General features: G+C 36.6%; 1 protein-coding gene across 8 annotated transcripts in view; it reads left to right on the top strand.

The window, feature by feature from the left end:
* LOC149264214 (uncharacterized) overlaps positions 1–18,551 on the top strand; it is a 153,724-nt gene that overhangs the window by 20,212 nt on the left and 114,961 nt on the right. Inside the window, exon 6 of one of the 8 annotated variants that reach the window (XM_089427663.1) lies at positions 9,632–9,984. The exons of the other annotated variants lie outside the window; for them this stretch is intronic. Within the exon in view, the coding sequence (XP_089283789.1) occupies positions 9,632–9,969 (338 nt within the window). The 3' untranslated portion in view covers positions 9,970–9,984. Of the gene's footprint in view, positions 1–9,631; positions 9,985–18,551 lie in introns of those variants that run through there. 8 annotated transcript variants of the gene reach the window in all.

The following is an 18,551-nucleotide window of genomic DNA, read 5'->3' as shown; positions in this document are numbered from 1 at the left end:
TCGAAGTAAACACAATTGCAACCTTCACAAATATACAGATCAACAACTAAATTAAACTGAGACAACACAAGGGACACTGTTATTTTTGGACAATCGTCCCCGGAAAACCCAATTCGGGAAAACCGGTGCAACATATATGAGGGTTTTATTATTAGGCAGATTCTGAATACAAATAGGGTGCCAGAAATGGCTCACCCTTCAAAGAATATCCTTGGCAGTAATACCTCTATCCGGAGACAGATATTCCGGTTGATTAGCAATTGGATGAACAATCGTACAGTGACTCTGCTGTTCCTTGTGCTGGACAACGAAAGCTGATCCATGCACTCCTCTGGAACTGTGTCACCCTCTCTGGGATTATGTCACCCCCTTCGGAATTGCGTCACCCTCTCTGGCTCTGCATCAACCAATCAACTCTCAGTCTGTCCCAGTCAATCACTTCAGCGCAGCCTCTAAAACTCACTGCGTCCTCTGTGTCAGCTTCTTTGGCCCTCTGCGTCCTCTGCGCTAGCCTCCTTAGCTTCTATGTCAACCCTTGCTGCCTCTGCGTCAACCCTCCTAGGCTCTGCGCTGCCTCTTCTGGCACTCTGCTGCCTCTCTGATATGTATCCTTTAGCCTTGGATCGAAATCCCTTGCTGAATTGCCCCTCTCTGCAACTGATCAGTCACTTGATTTCCTCAGCAAGCCCTGCCCCAGAAAATCGAATTCTTGATCTCTCTTGGTGTGTCTCCAACTGACTCTGAAGCCTCCTCTTATATTTTTCTCGTTGACGATTCAATGGCCGAGATTAAATCCCTAATCAATGGCTAAGATTAGATTTGGCTTGATACTCGTTATTTAGAACTTTCTCACCCATATTATATTAATACACATTAATATTTTAATTTTACTAAGTTTAGACTTAGGAACTCAATAAAAATATTAATTATTTTAATATCTCTTCATCCGGGTGGAATTTCTCCAAACGACTTCTGGGCCTTGGAGATCTCATGTGACTTAGCCTCTTCACCAATTTTCATGGCTAGAGCACATTCAATGCTACCAAAAATCAACACCTCCAACATGAGTTTCGCCCCCACCACCTCAAAAGTTAGGAGAGAGGTCTTTCTGATCTTCTCTACCCCTCCCCACTGTTCCTCATAAGATTATATGTCCAAGCCCCCTTAGCCTTGAGAATTCCGTGGTTGACATAATCAAGGCTTACATTACTCCCTTCACAATCATTACGATAGTGGGTAGGTCTCTTCTTTGTCCTCTTCCTCTACCTTTCTTTCCTTGATGTGGTGCTAGTGTGTTGCACTTGTAAGGCCCATAAACTAAGGCTGAGGAAGAAGAATCATGTGCACAAGGATGAATATAAACTTCCTCGTGGAGAAGGGGTTTCCAAATAGATCCACTTATCAAGAGTCAAGAATTGGGGCCAAAATTCAGTAAAGTTTTAGATCAACCATAAAATTTGAAGTATATTTCTTGATCCAGGGATTTCCCCAAAGGGAGATAGTAAGAGATGAAGTTGCATTTATAATGGTGAAGTGACTCATAGGTCGAGAGGGTTTTGCAATATCAAAGGGGTACAAAGCCTCTTTCAATGATTTTTCTGTGCTAATTAGAGGGTATGCCCTAGACAAAGGTTGGGCAAAAGCATCTTAAGGTCTCAATAGGGGTAAAATTTGTGAAGCAATCTCTTGGTATAGGACCTTTAGATGATAAGTTGTGCCCTTTTTATCAAAAGGAGATAGAGGGGAATTCCAAACAGTTTCAGTTTAGACCCTAGAGTAGACATTGGCAAACTAGCGAACATACCCTCTGTAAGGGGTCATTTGAGCAACTTGCACACACCACAACAAACATGACCTAACTACTTTGAAAAAAGCTTCCCAAATCTCTAACCATTCATTCTACTTACATCTATAAACATAAGAGACCTAAATGATCATGCAAATTCAATGCATACAAAATATATAAACATGAAACTTGAAAGGGTCTCTATTCAGGGTAGGGAAAGATGGAAGATCTCCATTAAATGACAAAAGAGGAGTTACAACAAAATTATACCTCAGATGTTTGATTGTTGACTTCCATGCCCTTGACTTTGGTTCCTTCCTAGTTTTGTGTGTTGAAAATGTAGCAAGTAAAGGTCTTTTGGCTCGTGCCTTAGCCAGTGAAGACCTCGAATTGTCCTTCTCCTAGTATGATTGCGAGTTCATGAGTTAGACTTTAGTTAGGATGAGTTATATCCATTTTACTGGAATAATCATCAAGTTAACATGCGTAGAGTTGGAGCTTCAGTTAAGTGGAGTCTTCATTAGTTTGACTACAAAATGAGGTGGCGCTAAGAAATAGGAGCAAGAGGTAGGGCAAGTCAAGGAAGCAACAGGGGAACAATTGCGTGCTAGATGGCCGAGATCAAACAATGGTCAAGGCAAGCTGAGATCAATTGTATCAACTAAGATTTTTGAGAAGAAGCAAAATGCTTTCTCAGAGAGGTATTGCTTTGTAATGGATCAATTGCTCAAGAACAATCAATAAAATACCACATCAAGGAAGCGGGTTTTCCCTGTTGGGTTTCTAGAGAAAACAAGTTTTCTTCTTAGTGTGAACGCCTTGGGCATGGATTTTCTTCATTAAATACATACTAATAATGCACTGGGTGCAACATTCCTTAATAACTCACATGAAAATCCATGCCCAAGGTTGCTTGCACATTAAGATTATAAGATGAAGGGTGTTAATGAGTTTTGGGTCCTATCTTAGCTTAAGAGCATGGGAAATTGGGGTTTACTTATAATGGAGGTACTTTTTTTGGTGTATTCAATTTAACCACTGGTTCAAGACCTGTATAACCAAATCAAGGTTTTAATAGATGCTCATATATATATATATATATATATCCTTTTTTTGAAGTTGTGCATGTGAGTTATTAAGGAAAGTTGCACCCAATCCATTATTAGTGTGTATTTAATGATGAAAATCCATGCCCAAGGTGTCTTGCCCATTAAGATTATAAGATGAAGGGTGTTAATATGAGTTTTGGGTCCTATCTTATCTTAAGAGCATGGGAAATTGAGTTTAGTTATAATGGAGGTACCTTTTTTGGTGTATTCAATTTAACCACTGGTTCAGGACATGTATAACCAAATCAAGGTTTTAATAGATGCTCCCTAAAGATGGTATTACTATTCACCAATTAGCTGTTTTTTGGCCTTTTTCTCTAAAAATAAATCTACCAAATGTTCAGGTGAAATGTAAGCATAACCACCATGTCAAATACACTGTGGATCTATGTGATATAAATGTGTGATCTTGGCCACAGACTAGAATACATAGTTGATCCATGTCTAAGTATATTAATTAAAAAATACTGAAGTAGAATAATTTGATAAATCTTTGTCACTAGATATGATGAACACAAATAACTATGTTGTGTATGACATCAGAATATTTGGAGTATACCATTAAGAATATTGAATTGGTTGTGATGCATTGGTACAAGGGCAATGGCACCAATGTGGGGTGTGAATATGCCTAAGGCTTTAAAACACTGCCAAATGTAATGTATCCCAACAATGATGAAAGTGGGGAACAAGGTGTTAGATGTTCCAATGATGAATGTAGGTATCAATGTACTAAGGGCCTCTAGATCATACTCCTAATTAAGATAAAATAATATCATTTTATTAATGTCCTACAAATGACCATTGAAGTAGGTTAATGGGGTTGTAGAATTCGTTGATTCCAATATGAAGTGGGAGTATAATTGGTAACATTGTTAATTACTGAAAAATCATGCAAACTTTCAAATTCAACTACTGGAATTTAACACTTAACACTCTAGAATTTGTCACTGGGTTATATGACAACTAATGCTATGAAGGTTTTGAGTTACAATATTTCATACAAAGATGTTCATGTAACTTTGCAGGAGTAGCTTACTGGTGTCTTGATCCATTAGTGATAATCCGTAGTGGATCAAACTCAACACTTCCTCAAAATAATGCAATGAATGAAAACAAACAAGACAAGATAATTTGGGAACCAAGCTACAAACTCAGAGATCTAGTTAGAAAGTTCTTTAAATGTTAGGCAACACCACGAAAATACATTTTCCACTGGGTTGGAGTTTACAAGGGTGTTTTCCAAGCACTGATTACAGTGTTTCACGTAAGTGTTCCTGCAATACATTAGAAAGCAATTCTGTTCTCCTATACTAAAGATCATTTTTTTCAATGAATATATAAGAGACCAAAACAGATCTGAAATAAAATCCTAGACTAAAATCATATAAGGAACTAAAACTACATTAAGAACAGAAGAAATGAAGCAACGCTTACCAGCTTAGGGGCCCTTCTCATTTGGTCAGCATTCTTGCAGGTCAATCAGATCAAGCTACAACCAATGTGCAATATCATCAGCAATCAACCAGCTTCATCTATTAAAAATCAGACCTCTAGTTACAGAATAATAGAACTCAGCTCTTTGGATCTCTAATACAACATCATAATCTAGCCACATTCCCCTTTATCACTACTTGCCCTGGCCCCATTTATACAAAGAGCAGGCTGAACTAAACTTCGCAATCTTGGAATTGGGAAAAACTTACAAAACAACCATTTGCTCAATCTGAAAGAATATGAATAAAGGAAATATCTTGAGAATCAATTACAAACTAATCTCCAACCATAAGCCAACTTGATTTGCTAGTCTAAGTGTTGTATTTGGTTCTGGGCACAACATGAAGTTTGGGCAAATCTTGGTTAAAGAACCAGCCATAACTCTCAAACTGTGCCTTATTTTGGAAAACAATCTGCATTTTACTCAATTTGCCACATCTTTAGAAAAACACGTCTTAGATTTTCATTTACCTTCATCTGCCCAGAAATCACGTTCAGAGATTGTTGCCTGGAAATAGCTGCGGATTTTGGCCATAACCTTTAATCACAAGTTGGAGGCTGCCACATTGGACCTGAGTGTGATCTGATGAATACCAGAAGATCTCAGATTGGCCCTCTTCAAAAACCTTCTGGCCAATCTTCGTATGAAAAAGTGTGTGTTTGTCATTTAATGAACTCAGGTACTGGAAGTGCACTAGTGGTAGAGGGACTGGAGTCACTGGACTAAACAATTCGTCATCAATAAAATCAACTTAAAATCCATTTAATGTATTAAAGACATAGGAATAAATAAAAATAAGCAACTTTTACCTCTATATGCTTGGCAAAGGGTTTTAGCTTCAAAAGTGTAAATATGTATGATAAAATGGGCAATATCTAGTTATGAAGGTAGGATGTAAGTGTTTAAAGGGCAACCAAATTATTGAAGGTGACAAAATGGGAGGCCAACACTCCCTTTTGGTTTTATAGTTTTATCTCTCTCTCTCTCTCTCTCTATTGGATTTTTCATCCTAAGTCAAAAATATAATAGTATAGAGAGTCGAGTGACACAAAAGTTGACAAATTGATCGCAAGTGTGTGAAGCGAACAAAGTTCCTTCTATAGATTAATTACTCCAAATGACTTGGAATGTCAAGATATACATTTAGGATATAAATATTATATTAAATAAAATGAATAAGAATGAATTATTTACAAATGAGAAGGAGTGGCTTGCTTATATACCAAGCAAGTGTCTCTTCATGAAGAGTCATGTCTCATTTAGACATGCCTCTTCAACCTAATTACGAATTAACTAATAATTATTTATGATTATTATCATTTACATTATATTTATATTATTTATATATTTTATTCGTTACATTGCCTCCTTCCTCAAAAAGCTTTGTCCTCAAAGCTTGTCGATGAAAAAAGGCTTGATCTCTTTTCCGGCTTCGAAAGTCTTTCTGTCTTGGAATAGTCATCCTTGTCGATACAAGTTGATATGATCTTCTTAGCGACAAACAAAATTGTCGCACTGAGAAGGGATTAGAGTCTCAGACCATCCCAGATTAATCTTCTGTATAGTATTCTGATCGCTGGAATTTTGTAACGACTTGTCAACATAAGATGGAATTGATGTTACGTCATTATTCTTTGGAACATTACTTTGTTGTCTACGGCTTGAATGGTCCTGATAGACAGCTTGGTTGATTTGTCTATTCTCATGATTAAGATGTTGATATAAAGTTTTTAGATTTTCTTCCGGCGAAGATGTTGTTGAATTGGTTATAGAACATTCACTTGGGATGTCCATCGTCTAAATTGCAACATCTACGTGTATCGTTTCTTCAACTGACTTGTCTTCTTGAGTTGTCATATTCACTGGATCGGTATTCGTTCCCTTATTTTCAACTTGAACTGTTGTGACTGGAGATTTCGATACTTCTTCTTGAGTGACTTGTTCCAACTTATCTTTTAATGCTTTCTTATCCTCCTTAAGTTTCTTAGTTTGATTGAGCAGACTTTGATTTTGGTTTCTTAGACGTAAAAGTTCTTTGGTTTTTGATTCATCAACCTTATTTTCAGTGTTTTGAATTTTAATTTTTTCATCTTTTAGATCTCTGATTTGTTCTAATAAACTTTTATGAAGGTTCTTGAAACGTAAATTTTCCTCTTCTTGTTCTGATAAATGCTGCTTGAGTTCTTTCTTTGAAACTTTAGTCTTCTTCACTTGTGTCAGTAATTTTTCGACGTGGTCCTTGAGACGAGAAATTTCTTCGTCCTTTTCCATTATTTCTTTGTAATGTATATCCACAAGATTTTTATGTTCGCATTCCTTGCTTTGTTGAATTTTGGCTATTTTGTCATTCTCTTGATCTTTTAACTGCACTTTCTCGGTACACTGGATAACATTATTCTGTGGAAGTGATGATGGATGTAGAGAATTGAAGAAGGAATCCATTCTCTTTCTCTTCTCAATCTGTCGGTCAAATATTGTAATTAATTGTTCTATATCTCTTGTGATTGATTGTCTTTGTTCCTTATTCATGGATTCCACACTTTTTCTTTTTCTTCACTTCTTTTATCTTCCTTATTTTTATTTTTTTTCAACAAATTATCTATTTATTTTTTCTATTTTTTTAATTTTTATATGGTATATTCTCTCTCCTCTATATATATATATATATTTTTTTAATCTATAAAATATATTTCCACTACTCTCTTATAAAAATCTAATCTATATATATATGTATGTATTTCAAATATTCTCTTCTTCTTCTTCTTTTTTTTGTTCACTCTTTTAATAAATTTTTTTATATAAGAATATATATATATATATATATATTATTTTTATTTTTTTAATATAATTATAAATTATATATATTATATAATTTTAATTTATATATATTATAAAATTATAATTATATAAAATTTATATATACTTTTTTGTTACCCACTTTTCCTTTTATATGTAGCTATATAAGGCTTACATAGTATCCTTTTTTAAAATACATAAGGCTTACATAGTATCCTTTTTTAAAATACCATGGGCTATTACCATGGGTTGCTTTTAAAACCTCCGTTAAAATGTTCTCCACGTAAAAAGTAAAACGTATTTCTTTTGTTTTTTTTTGTTTTGTTTTTTTTTTTTTAACTTTTTAAAATACCATGGGCAATTACCATGGGTTGGCTTTTCCACATAAAAAGTTTTAAATATTTTTTCTTTTTTGTTGGCAATTACCATGGGTTGTTTTTAAAACCACGGGTTTCTCCATGTAAAAAGTTTTAAATATACTTGGTATGAGATTTTGTATCCGTTTTGTTTTTTCTTTTACTTTTATTTATTTATTTATTTATTTTAATTTATTTACTTTTATATATTTTTTTTGGTTAATTTTTTTTATGGCCAAAGGCCTAAAAAAAGGAGAAAAAGAGAAACTCACGAATTTCGATAGTCAAAGACTTGGATAGGAGAACGAGCTCTGTGCACTGGTTAAGCAACCTAGAGGACCGAACTCCTCTTATACCAAATGAAGCGAACAAAGTTCCTTCTATAGATTAATTACTCCAAATGACTTGGAATGTCAAGATATCCATTTAGGATATAAATATATATTAAATAAAATGAATAAGAATGAATTATTTACAAATGAGAACAAGAGGCTTGCTTATATACCAAGCAAGTGTCTCTTCATGAAGAGTCATGTCTCATTTAGACATGTCTCTTCAACCTAATTACTAATTAACTAATAATCATTTATGATTATTATCATTTACATTATATTTATATTATTTATATATTTTATTCGTTACAGTGTGCAAGGGACACAATGGCGATAAGCAAGCAAAGGAGTGATATGCAGACACCCAAATACATGTAAGCTCTAGAATACCATTGATTTGTGTGCCAATTAGGTTTTAGACGTAGCAACACCAAGCATGAGCAAGCATCAAAGAAAAACAATTAGTGATAAGCTAGAGACAAAATGGGGCAAGAAAACAGAAGCTAACAAATGTGTTTTGCATGTAGAAATTGCAAAATATCACGACAAATACTATTCAATTTCAGTGCAGCTCAGAGAGGAGAAGGTTTTGGCAAAACCTTGTTTTGATGACCATAGATCACATGAGTGATTGTTTCTTGCCTTTTTTGTTCTAGGTAGGCACCTTTTCAAACTCTGCATTTCTTTTTTTTAATTTTTTGAATTTTGATTTTTTGAGGGTTTTGGCATTGTTGTTAAGGAAGACTTGCATATGTGTGGGTATCAAAGATTATTTTGTGCCCTTGGTGTAGGGTTATAAATGATAGTTGCATGCATGTGTTAATGGTAGTGGATGTGTATTAGGGAGAATGTGAACATGGGGTTAGCTGTCAAGGGAATGGTAGAGCCAACTATAGTTGTAATTGAATGTGTGTTGCTTAAATTCTTCTGTTCTTTTTCCATGAGAAGTATTTTGAACCTCCTAGAGATGTATCATTTTCTTGGTGTTTTTTAGGGTTGAGGAAGAGTTCTTAGAGATTTCTCTCGAGGACATCCATTTCTTTACAGGTCTATTATGGTGGGATAGTGGTGGACTTGAAGGTTTTTAGGAAGGAGGTAATGGTATTGTTACCTTATGCTTGATGTTTATTGTGGATTGGGGATGCATCAATTGAGCAACTAGATTCTAGTTAAGAATGTTGGCAACCTTCTTATGCGAGCTATAACATATATTATTGTTAGGTTTGTAGGTATTTTTGCTCTATAATGTATCTCACACGTGTACATGTAGCTAGTGGGCCATTACATGGTTGGGAAGTTATTTGATTGGGGCAATTTTTGGTGATCTCATATGTGCTAACAACGTATATTGTGCAAGATTAGGGTTGTCCAACCCTTCGACTCTGGTTGTATTATTTGTTCATTTATCTATATGTGGGTGCCTTTGATTCATTGTCACATGGGGATATGTGCAATAGGTCCATTTGAGTTGAGGATCATTAGATGTGTAGAATTGATGCATTGCTTCAGTGGTGGTGAGGTGGCCCAGGTTTTCAATACAAAGTTGTTTGTCTAGTGGTAGTAGTGGTTAGTCACTATTGATGACTATCCTTGTGTCAATGCAGAGTTTAGAGTAGACCTAGATTTACCTTTGCCATAGGGTGCATAGTGGGGCGCCATAATTAAGAAATTTGTGCTTTTTGAATGTTATGGATTTTTATGTATCTTTATATATATTGGTCTTGTTCATACTTATGTGTTGGTTTATTTTACAGATGTTGGAGTGGAGCAACTAGTTGGATTCCCTAGGAACCAAGACATGCCACGAGGAGCAGAGAAGGTGACCCTCCTAGGGTCGATAGCACAACCGGTGCAGGGTGAGGGACGTGTGCTAGAGGCTGTGCGAGAGCGGCTTGAGAGGTTAACTGAGGGAGTTCCAATGGCAAGACTTGATGATATACCCTTAGCAATGCAGTCGAATGTAGTTGGAGTGCCTCAATCATGGCGCATATTACTTCATCGAGTAGCGACAGGGATACTAAGTACGGGAGTGTGGTCGTGTTTGGATGTGAGGCAGGGGGATGCATCGACTGAGCCTTCCCAGGCTCCCTAGAGCATTTTTTATTGGATGCTTTAGCTGTGTGATGCTCCCATTTTACAACAACACATAGTTATTTCTTTGTAGCCTGAAGATGAACCACAGTTGTGGGTTCGAAACATCGATCATTAAACTGCCATGAATGCAATGGATCCAAAAAGCTATTTGAAACAAGTTATTTTTTGTTATATATTTATGTACTCTACTTAAATAATGGGAAATTTCGATTTATATATGATTATCATTGAAATGATGTGATTTTATATATGGTTATATTAATATACATGTGCACTTTGTTTCCTTTGCCTATTAATGTTACTAATGCCAATCTAGCACTTGATTTGCCAAATTTTTGAAAAAAATTTAAGACTCCTATAGGGACATATATAAAAGTGATGTTATCTAATTGTCACTCGAGAAGTCTTAACTCATAAGAATTTTTTGAGGATACAATTGTGAATGTGATATACGTTGTTCAATTTGGACACAATAATTTGTGAATCCAGATGAACTATCAAGCAATATGTGTGAAGAGCCAAAGGATCCAACAAACTTATGGTGATGTGACTTGTCATATTATGTTTTGTTATTGGTTGTAGGACCAACACATACCATGTGAATGCAACACTTAGTCATAAGGCATATGAAGTGCCTTAGTAGAAACAATGTTTTGATTCCAACAACTTACCTCATCAATGAATCTAATTTAGTGGGGGTAGTGGATGATGTTTGGCAATCAAGAATGAATTGGAATGAATCATGAGCAAAAGAATGCAAAGAAGAAAAAGTGAATAATTGTAAGCATATATATTTTAAGGTGAAGCTTGTTGATAGAGTCCCCGAGTATGGTGTCTTCATAGTCGACTAAATCATATGCCCTCTTTTATAAAGGCCTTTTAACAAGAAAGGGGTTGTATCAAAGGGGCTCTTATTTTTCTTGGACCAACTCTTCCTTGCCCTTGGATTTGTCATTCAATCAATATAATTGCTTATATGCCAACGGTGTATTGAAAGGATGTTAACATTGTTATAGTTATAATCGAGGTTTAGTATACCCAAAGAGTGGAATTGAGCATCAAATGGCAATTATATTTGTCTGTATCTACCATTCTTTGTAACATATTTTTTAATTCCTCATAAGAACTTCAACTTGGCCATTTGCTTGGGGATAGTAGGGAGTTTAGTGTTCACATTTACAACAACACATTATGAGGTGATCATTTAATCCTCATTCCCTCTAGCAACCCTTGTTATAGTGATGTCGCTGTATATATCCAAACCCAAAGGTGTAGCCCCCACCTCTTTTGAAATGAGCAACATCAAGTTCACAATCAAGAAAACTGATACCATATTATCAGAGTCAAATTATATTTTCAAGATGTAAAAATTGTTCATCAATACCTAATCCGCTGGGAAGCTAAGAAGGTTTTGAATGATTATCACAGTGGAGCCTATGGTGGTCAAATGTTTAGGTTGCAATAGCACAAAAAAAACTTCACACATAGTAGTTTTAACCTTCTATTTTCCATGTTTACATTCACACTATAAAGAAGTGCAAACATTGTCAAATATCTTCAAAGATTCATGTGTTCCTTGCTCTAGTGGAACCTAAATTCATTATTGGCCCCTTCACAAAATTGAGGATTGAATTTATGGTTGCAGGGATCTAACACATCCAACCCCCTTTACTGCATGCATGGTGTTAGCTTCACAACTCACATGGCAGTTTGAACTTGTCTCTGAAATACTGCGGAACATTGACCTCATCCCCATCGTGCGATTGGATGCTCCACTGTCTACTAGCGATCACCCAATTCCAACAGTCGGCTCACGTAGCTTTGTCTACAGGCCTACTAGCTCTGTTTTCTTACCGGATGGGTATTCTTGTGGCTTGACATTGTGGATAGTTGCTACTATAGCAACTTCTTAGGGTGGGTTGTTATTGCCCCTTGCAATGCACCTCCATGAGTCACTGCTGCACTTCTCCACTATTTGATCTCGCAATTAGTCTTTGCTATTAATCCTCTTGGCATTCTTGTGTTTTACACGTAGTTCGACACCATGACCCCTGCATAAGCCCTTGTGCCATGCACTAGAACTCCCTTTTCACCTATTTGTGGTGAAATCTTTGCAGTTGGTTGTTGGCTTATGGTTGCAACCCTGCCACAACCCCACACTTTGTACTAAAATCCCTTGTGGTCGGTTTGGTGGCCCGATAACACATTCTATCCATGGATGATGTTTTGTCCTAGGCCCCTCGTTGGTTGTTGGTCGTTCCTCAATGACAACTATGCTTTAGATTATCCTCAGTGCCCGTTGTCTTCTTACACATTGAACATGTGGCTGTAGTGGCAACTCATCACCAGCTCGATCATTGACTCAAAGCTGTTCGATCAATCGGTTGTAGCTCTTGGCGACAACTGGCTCTAGTGGTTACTGTCTCAGCAACTAGTTGGTTATGACCTGTCAGTTAGGATCACGGCCTTGTTGCCCTGTCCTTTTTATTTTTATTTTTCTTTCTTAAAAAATATTTTGTGCCCAAAAAAGAAAACTCACTGTTTGTTAAAAAAATAAATTTTGGTTTGTACGATCCTAGCCAAACTTGGTTCTGACGATCTAATACGAACCTGATACTTGCAATTCTATAAGATCGATTCAGAGTTGGCGCTTTGATACCATGTTAGATTTGTTTCGACCCAACACCTGGTATTTAATTCCCAACAATTAATAATTGAACCAATACACGACTAAGTTCCTAACACAAAAATTTAGCGGAAGCAAATTACACGATCTGAATCACAATGAGACACAAATTTCTGCCCAACAAATTAGTTCTTCATTAAAATTACTCAGAACCTACTTGGCTCTTGTCTTGGGATAATGGCCCAATTGAAGAATCACATATACAATAATAAACTTGGAGTTATCCAACAGATCAAGCCCTAGATCTGTCCTTCGATCTTTCTCGGTTGATCTGGATCCATCTCTCTAGCCGCTCTTTGCACCTTCCTCGAACCTGGCACATTGGAGTATCACACTCCTCCTCCTCCTGAGGCTAGTGTTGTTGTTGTGTCTTAGCCTCAACACTTAGGCTCAATTTATACTTTTCTAATGTTAAATTGCTAATACTAGCTAGATTTATTTTCTCACGACAATTTAATTCATTAGATATCATTTTTTTGGGATTCAACTGCGTTAAGAAAGTCATTCATCTATGACCATTTCCATGAGAGGTAGTCGTAACTGACTAATTTCTCATGATTTTGGAATAGTCTATCTACTTAGCACTCATTGCATCGGGTCATGAGAAATTAGTCAGTTACGACTACCTCTCATGGAAATGGTCATAGATGAATGACTTTCTTAACGCAGTTGAATCCCAAAAAACGATATCTAATATAATGCACTGCGGAAGACCCTCAATACTTAAATTTAATTTATCCTTAGTTTATTATTTATTTACCCAAATAATAACTAAATCACCAAAAAATAAAATCACTGGTATCTTTAACTTTTAGAATTAAAAATATGCAGCAGAAATAAACCAAAAGGTCAATCACACATTGTAAAAATTAATTAACCCACAAAAAATTCTTCATCATTTCATTACCTGTAAAATCTGGGGTTTTCAACTCACAAAGATACCAACAAAAATACAATTTGGAACCTACAACTCGGCTCCCTCAGAATGGATTCAGCACAGGTAAATGGGCCTCAAGGAAACCTGTCTCTAGATGAAATCACTTTGAAGAAATCGACCTCTAGCAATTAGATTTGCACCCTCCACTAACTCGATCTGCGCCTTGCCACTAAGGTGCACTAGAAAAACCCCAACACTCCAACAACTTGACTTCCTCCATACAAACTCGATCTTCTTCTGACATCTCGGCCTTGGGATCTCCTACAACTCGACTGTCCTAGATTCGCTCAAACCCACTCGCACTTCTCCTTCTCTGCACACTGATCACTGAGCCACTCACACTGCAAAGAGAATTGCTCTCTCTCGTGATGACTCACTCACACACTTGTGCTCGTTGTTGTGTCTTCACATCCATTGCCAGCCTCCATCTATAATCTTCATTGAGTCCAAATCTCTAACCCCAATCTCCCTTTTAAAGGCATTTTGAATTTTCCTCCTAGAAACATCTCAAAGATTTCTTCTAGAAACATCTTGAAGATCAACGGTTGACATTATTTATCCTTAGAAAATAAATTGACTTAAGAAAATAAATTATTTATACCAAGTTGCTTTTGACCATGTTTTGGAGGCCACACGTGTGTCTCTATTTGATCGTTGACCAGGTCGAAGGGTTGACCACAGTACGGATTTAACTAAGTTGACCGCTGGCCTAAATTGATTGCAGGCCAAAGTTGGATTGTTTGACTAGCATTGACTTTTGTGTATTTTGGCTGGTTTGACAAGTGTTGACTTGTTGCTATTTGACCAAGTTTGATTAGTAATTGGACTTGTTTATTGGCACAAATTTCTAGACAAATTGCTGATATGTAAACCTTGCTGAAGAATAATTTATCCTAAAGAAAAGTTGCCAGGTTTTCTCCCAAGGTTGGGTTTACTAGGGTAAAATTATTGTCTCTATTGTGCATGGCTGTCTTTCTGTGATCTTTATTGTTTCCGTTGTATTTACTATTGAGATTGTCTGAAGTGTAATTATTCAATGATAACGATGACATAAATACTGGTTGAAAATCATTAGGAAGTAATTACCTGGCATAAAATTGTATTCTACTACTTTAACATAGAATTTTGACATGGTATCAAATTTTTGTTGAAAGATCAACCATTGAAGTCCGCTTAAGAGACAATATTCAGTAGCTTGATTGGTTTTTGGATCTCTTATCAAAATGGCACCAAGTCTCAGAGTTGAAGATAGGTTCAATGGTGCCATGAATTTCAGATCTTGGAAGACCACTATTGGGATATTTAATTGTATGCTAAATCCCTGTCATTTAATTTGTCAACCTGGGGGTTTCGTAAACTTAGAGGCAAACCAAAATATATGGGACCTCAGATGAAACTGGCGTAGGAAGTTTGTTTAGAATGGAAATGCATATTACAAATCTAAACTATTTTGAAAAGAAAGGATTCAGATCTATTTTATGAAAGCATAAAATTGTTTGATCAATGGAATTAGTTTACTTTAGAAGATAGAGAAGAGTCTCTTGTTCAAGAGTCCTGGTTGTCCTTCTACAATCTTTCTATAATAACATTGCCAAACATCTAAGAAAGCAGGAAAGAAAGCATATAAATGAAAGCAAGTAAATATTGTTTTCAGTTCAGTTCTTAGCTCATGGAGAAGAGTCTCCTAACTTAGGAGGACCTGGTTGTCCTTCTCACATAAAAACTAGCTACTGAAAGGAAATCAATCTTCACATAAATGTAATCTAGGAAAACATATAAGAAAGTAAATCTTGTTTCAGTTTAGTCTAGCTCATGGAGAAGAGGCTCCTAACTTAGGAGTTCCTGGTTGTCCTTCTCACATAAAAACTAGCTACTGAAAGGAGATCAATCTTCACACAACAAAACATGGCCATAACATGAATTCATACTGAAATTATCTACAAGTATTTACAACAAAGAAATAAGATGAACATCCAAAATTAAAACTAGTATATTCACAACTATGAACATTACTCTACAACAAAGTGTACTTATCTTGGTATGGGGATCCTTCCATTCCTCAATGAGCACACATGAACAACTATCACACCTTAAGAATCAAACAACACTCATAACTCATGATTTGGAGAAAATGATATTATTCATGCTGAATGAACAATCATAAATCTGATGCTAATGAATAACTAACAACTGTTTTCCTTCCTTTGAAGGATGCTTCTCTTATTTATACATGAATTAGGGATATCTACTCAATAAATGTAGATCCCTTAAATATCTACTAGATCCATACTTGTCTCAACTTTTTTTTTTGTAAGTGGAGGTAGTACCATTCTTTTCTATTTATGCTAAACAAGGAGACCAAATACATCGTTTTGGTGGCCTCAACCTGCCCTGAAGGGAAACCATGTCTGTTGGCCACCTGAATTTACTATAAGCATTCCAAAAGCAAAATTTAACGAGTCTTTCCATACTGGCTATATACACTATACAACTAAAACTGCCTATCAAGCTACTATTTTGCATAATACTGTAAATAAAAAGATCAAAAAGTCCACTGCATAGCCACCGGTGAATCATGCCTTTCTGGTTCCAGTCTTCTGGTCCATATCCATGGGGATCTCCATATGCTCCTCCTGGCTCGGGTGCGAGTCTACCATCCTGGATAGAATCTGAGACATTTCCTCCAGTTTATTGTTCTAATTAATCATAATGACTTGGAAATTTTTCATTTCCTTCTGCAGGTCTGGCAGCCCATTAGCAATATCCGCCATTTCTTTTGCAACCTGTTCCAGTGCTTTTGCCAATAGGCGTTTTAGGACCCAGTAAATATGCAGAGATTGCCTGTAGAGTGTCATCCTTCCCCTCGTGTTTCCTGGGTCACTAACCATAGCTGCCCATTCTTCTGTCTCTAATTTCGACTGTTCTTCTAGCACACTAGATTCCATATTTTGGATGATACGTCGGATGTCCTCGTCCATTCCTTCCTGGTAAGCACAGGCCGCCTCCTGCACCGCTGACAGGGTGGATCGTCTCCTTCTGCGTTGGTTTCCTGGTTCCTCCATTGACCTACCACCCGGGTTTCCTTGCCTTGGACGGCCTCTGCTACCGCGACCTCTTCCGCGACTTGGCTGTGCCATCCTCTCACCTACCTTCTCCTGTACACAGTTAGTAATCGCAGGTGTCAGTTTATAAACATTTTCCTTATCGTCTTTGCTTACCAATTTCCCTTTGGTAACTTCTCTATCCCTACTGCATTCCCCTTCATTTTTTTGACTTTGGCATTGGTATCCTTTCTCCGGGTACAAGAAATGGATTAAGCCCTCTGTCATGCGAATCAGTTGGAGGGCTAAGGGCACTATCTTCGTCTCCCCACTACCTGACCATCCCTCAGTTCTTACCGTGGAGCTCTCTCCATGGTTTTCCGCATTATTTCTTAGACTATACTCCCAACTGCAATTTCCCTTTTCCTCCGGGTACCCCCCTCGGACCAAGTCCGGTTGATCCTCCCAATGAAACACAAAGGGACATCTGAGCTCTCTCAGGCTCTTTTCAACATCAAGATCTTGATAATACTGACTCCTATCCATTCTACCTATAGAAATGTTTAATACGGAGACAGAGAATGCAGGTTGAACATACCAGAGACCGCAGACCCCCCTGATGATGCTTCCTAGCTGCGCCACGTTTTGCTCCTTCTTCAATCTATCTGAACTACCCTTTCTTTCACTCTCCACCACCTTCATATAATACCTCTTCGTCGCCCTTCTCGTTTTGCCATTACCGCCTCCACTTTTGCTAATCATCTTCAATCCACCTTCCCCACTCCAAGTGTCTTGAGCCAAGAGCTGGCCGATTACTCATTACTTTTGTTGGAGGGGCAGCCCCGTCTCTGCAGTCACGTCTGTCTGTCCTTCCCTTATCATGATCGCTTCTGCCATCCTCACCTGCCCTCTTCCTCATCCTGATCGGGACCATACTTGTCTCAACTTATCCCTAAATACTAGATACAAATCCTATGACACTTCAAGATCTCCATGATCTTTCTCCTTGGAATATGGTCCACCTTTTGAGTTGAAATTCGAATTTGATCTTGGGAGGCCACATAAGGGTGCCTTGGAAGCTTCCAAATGATCTACACATGTCATCAAACTCAGGCCACTTTTAGGTATAAGCAAATACATGTTATTTCTCTAACTTTTAATCATAAATTCGCTCTAAATACATAAAATTAATAACTTTGGAAAATGTAAATGTGAACTCATGTAGTAATGATAATGTAGGGTTATGTAATGATAATGTAATGGAATGAGGTGACAAAATGAGGATAAAGGTGAAAAATAGTGAAAGTGAATGTTAATTTTGGCGGCCCAACATACCCCCCAACTTAAGTTATTGCATGTCCTCATGCAATCTATTGCATTGATTCATTTAATCATGATTTAATCTTTTTGCATTGTCTTGCTTCTATGAACTTTGCCTGATATCGATTTTTTAACTTCGCATAATTTTCTTTTTCCTTTTTGCAAAGTGTTCTTTCTGAAATTTTTTTGGTTGCAATATATTATTTTGGTTGGTTCTTGTGTGACAACCAAAATTTGATTAGTATTGGTTCTTGTGTAACAATACTTTTGTTGTTTTTGTGTTGCATCAAAAGACTTTGAAAACATTAATCAACCATTAATTCTTCGATCATTATTTGCAAAACATGTAATGTTTGAATCATAATGCAATAGTATTTGTTTGGAAAAATATGTTGGTTAGGATGACATATGAAAGGTGATAATGGAAAATGAATGTGATATATATCATGAAATGTGAATATGAGGTATGAATATGAACATGGTGAAGCCTTTTCCAAAAATTATAATTTCAGTATTAAAAGAATTGTATGATAAAAAGCTAGAAAAGCACATACCTTTACTTACCTAAGTGGACAAACTGTGTATATGTGGACAAA

Source organism: Pinus tabuliformis, chromosome 6, assembly GCF_031772625.1.
Source record: "Pinus tabuliformis cultivar Carrire ecotype Pingquan chromosome 6, CPIR1, whole genome shotgun sequence".
NCBI classification, from domain to species: Eukaryota; Viridiplantae; Streptophyta; class Pinopsida; order Pinales; family Pinaceae; genus Pinus; species Pinus tabuliformis.
The sequence above is the reverse complement of the archived record's forward strand: the minus strand, read 5'-3'. Positions and strand labels throughout refer to the sequence as shown.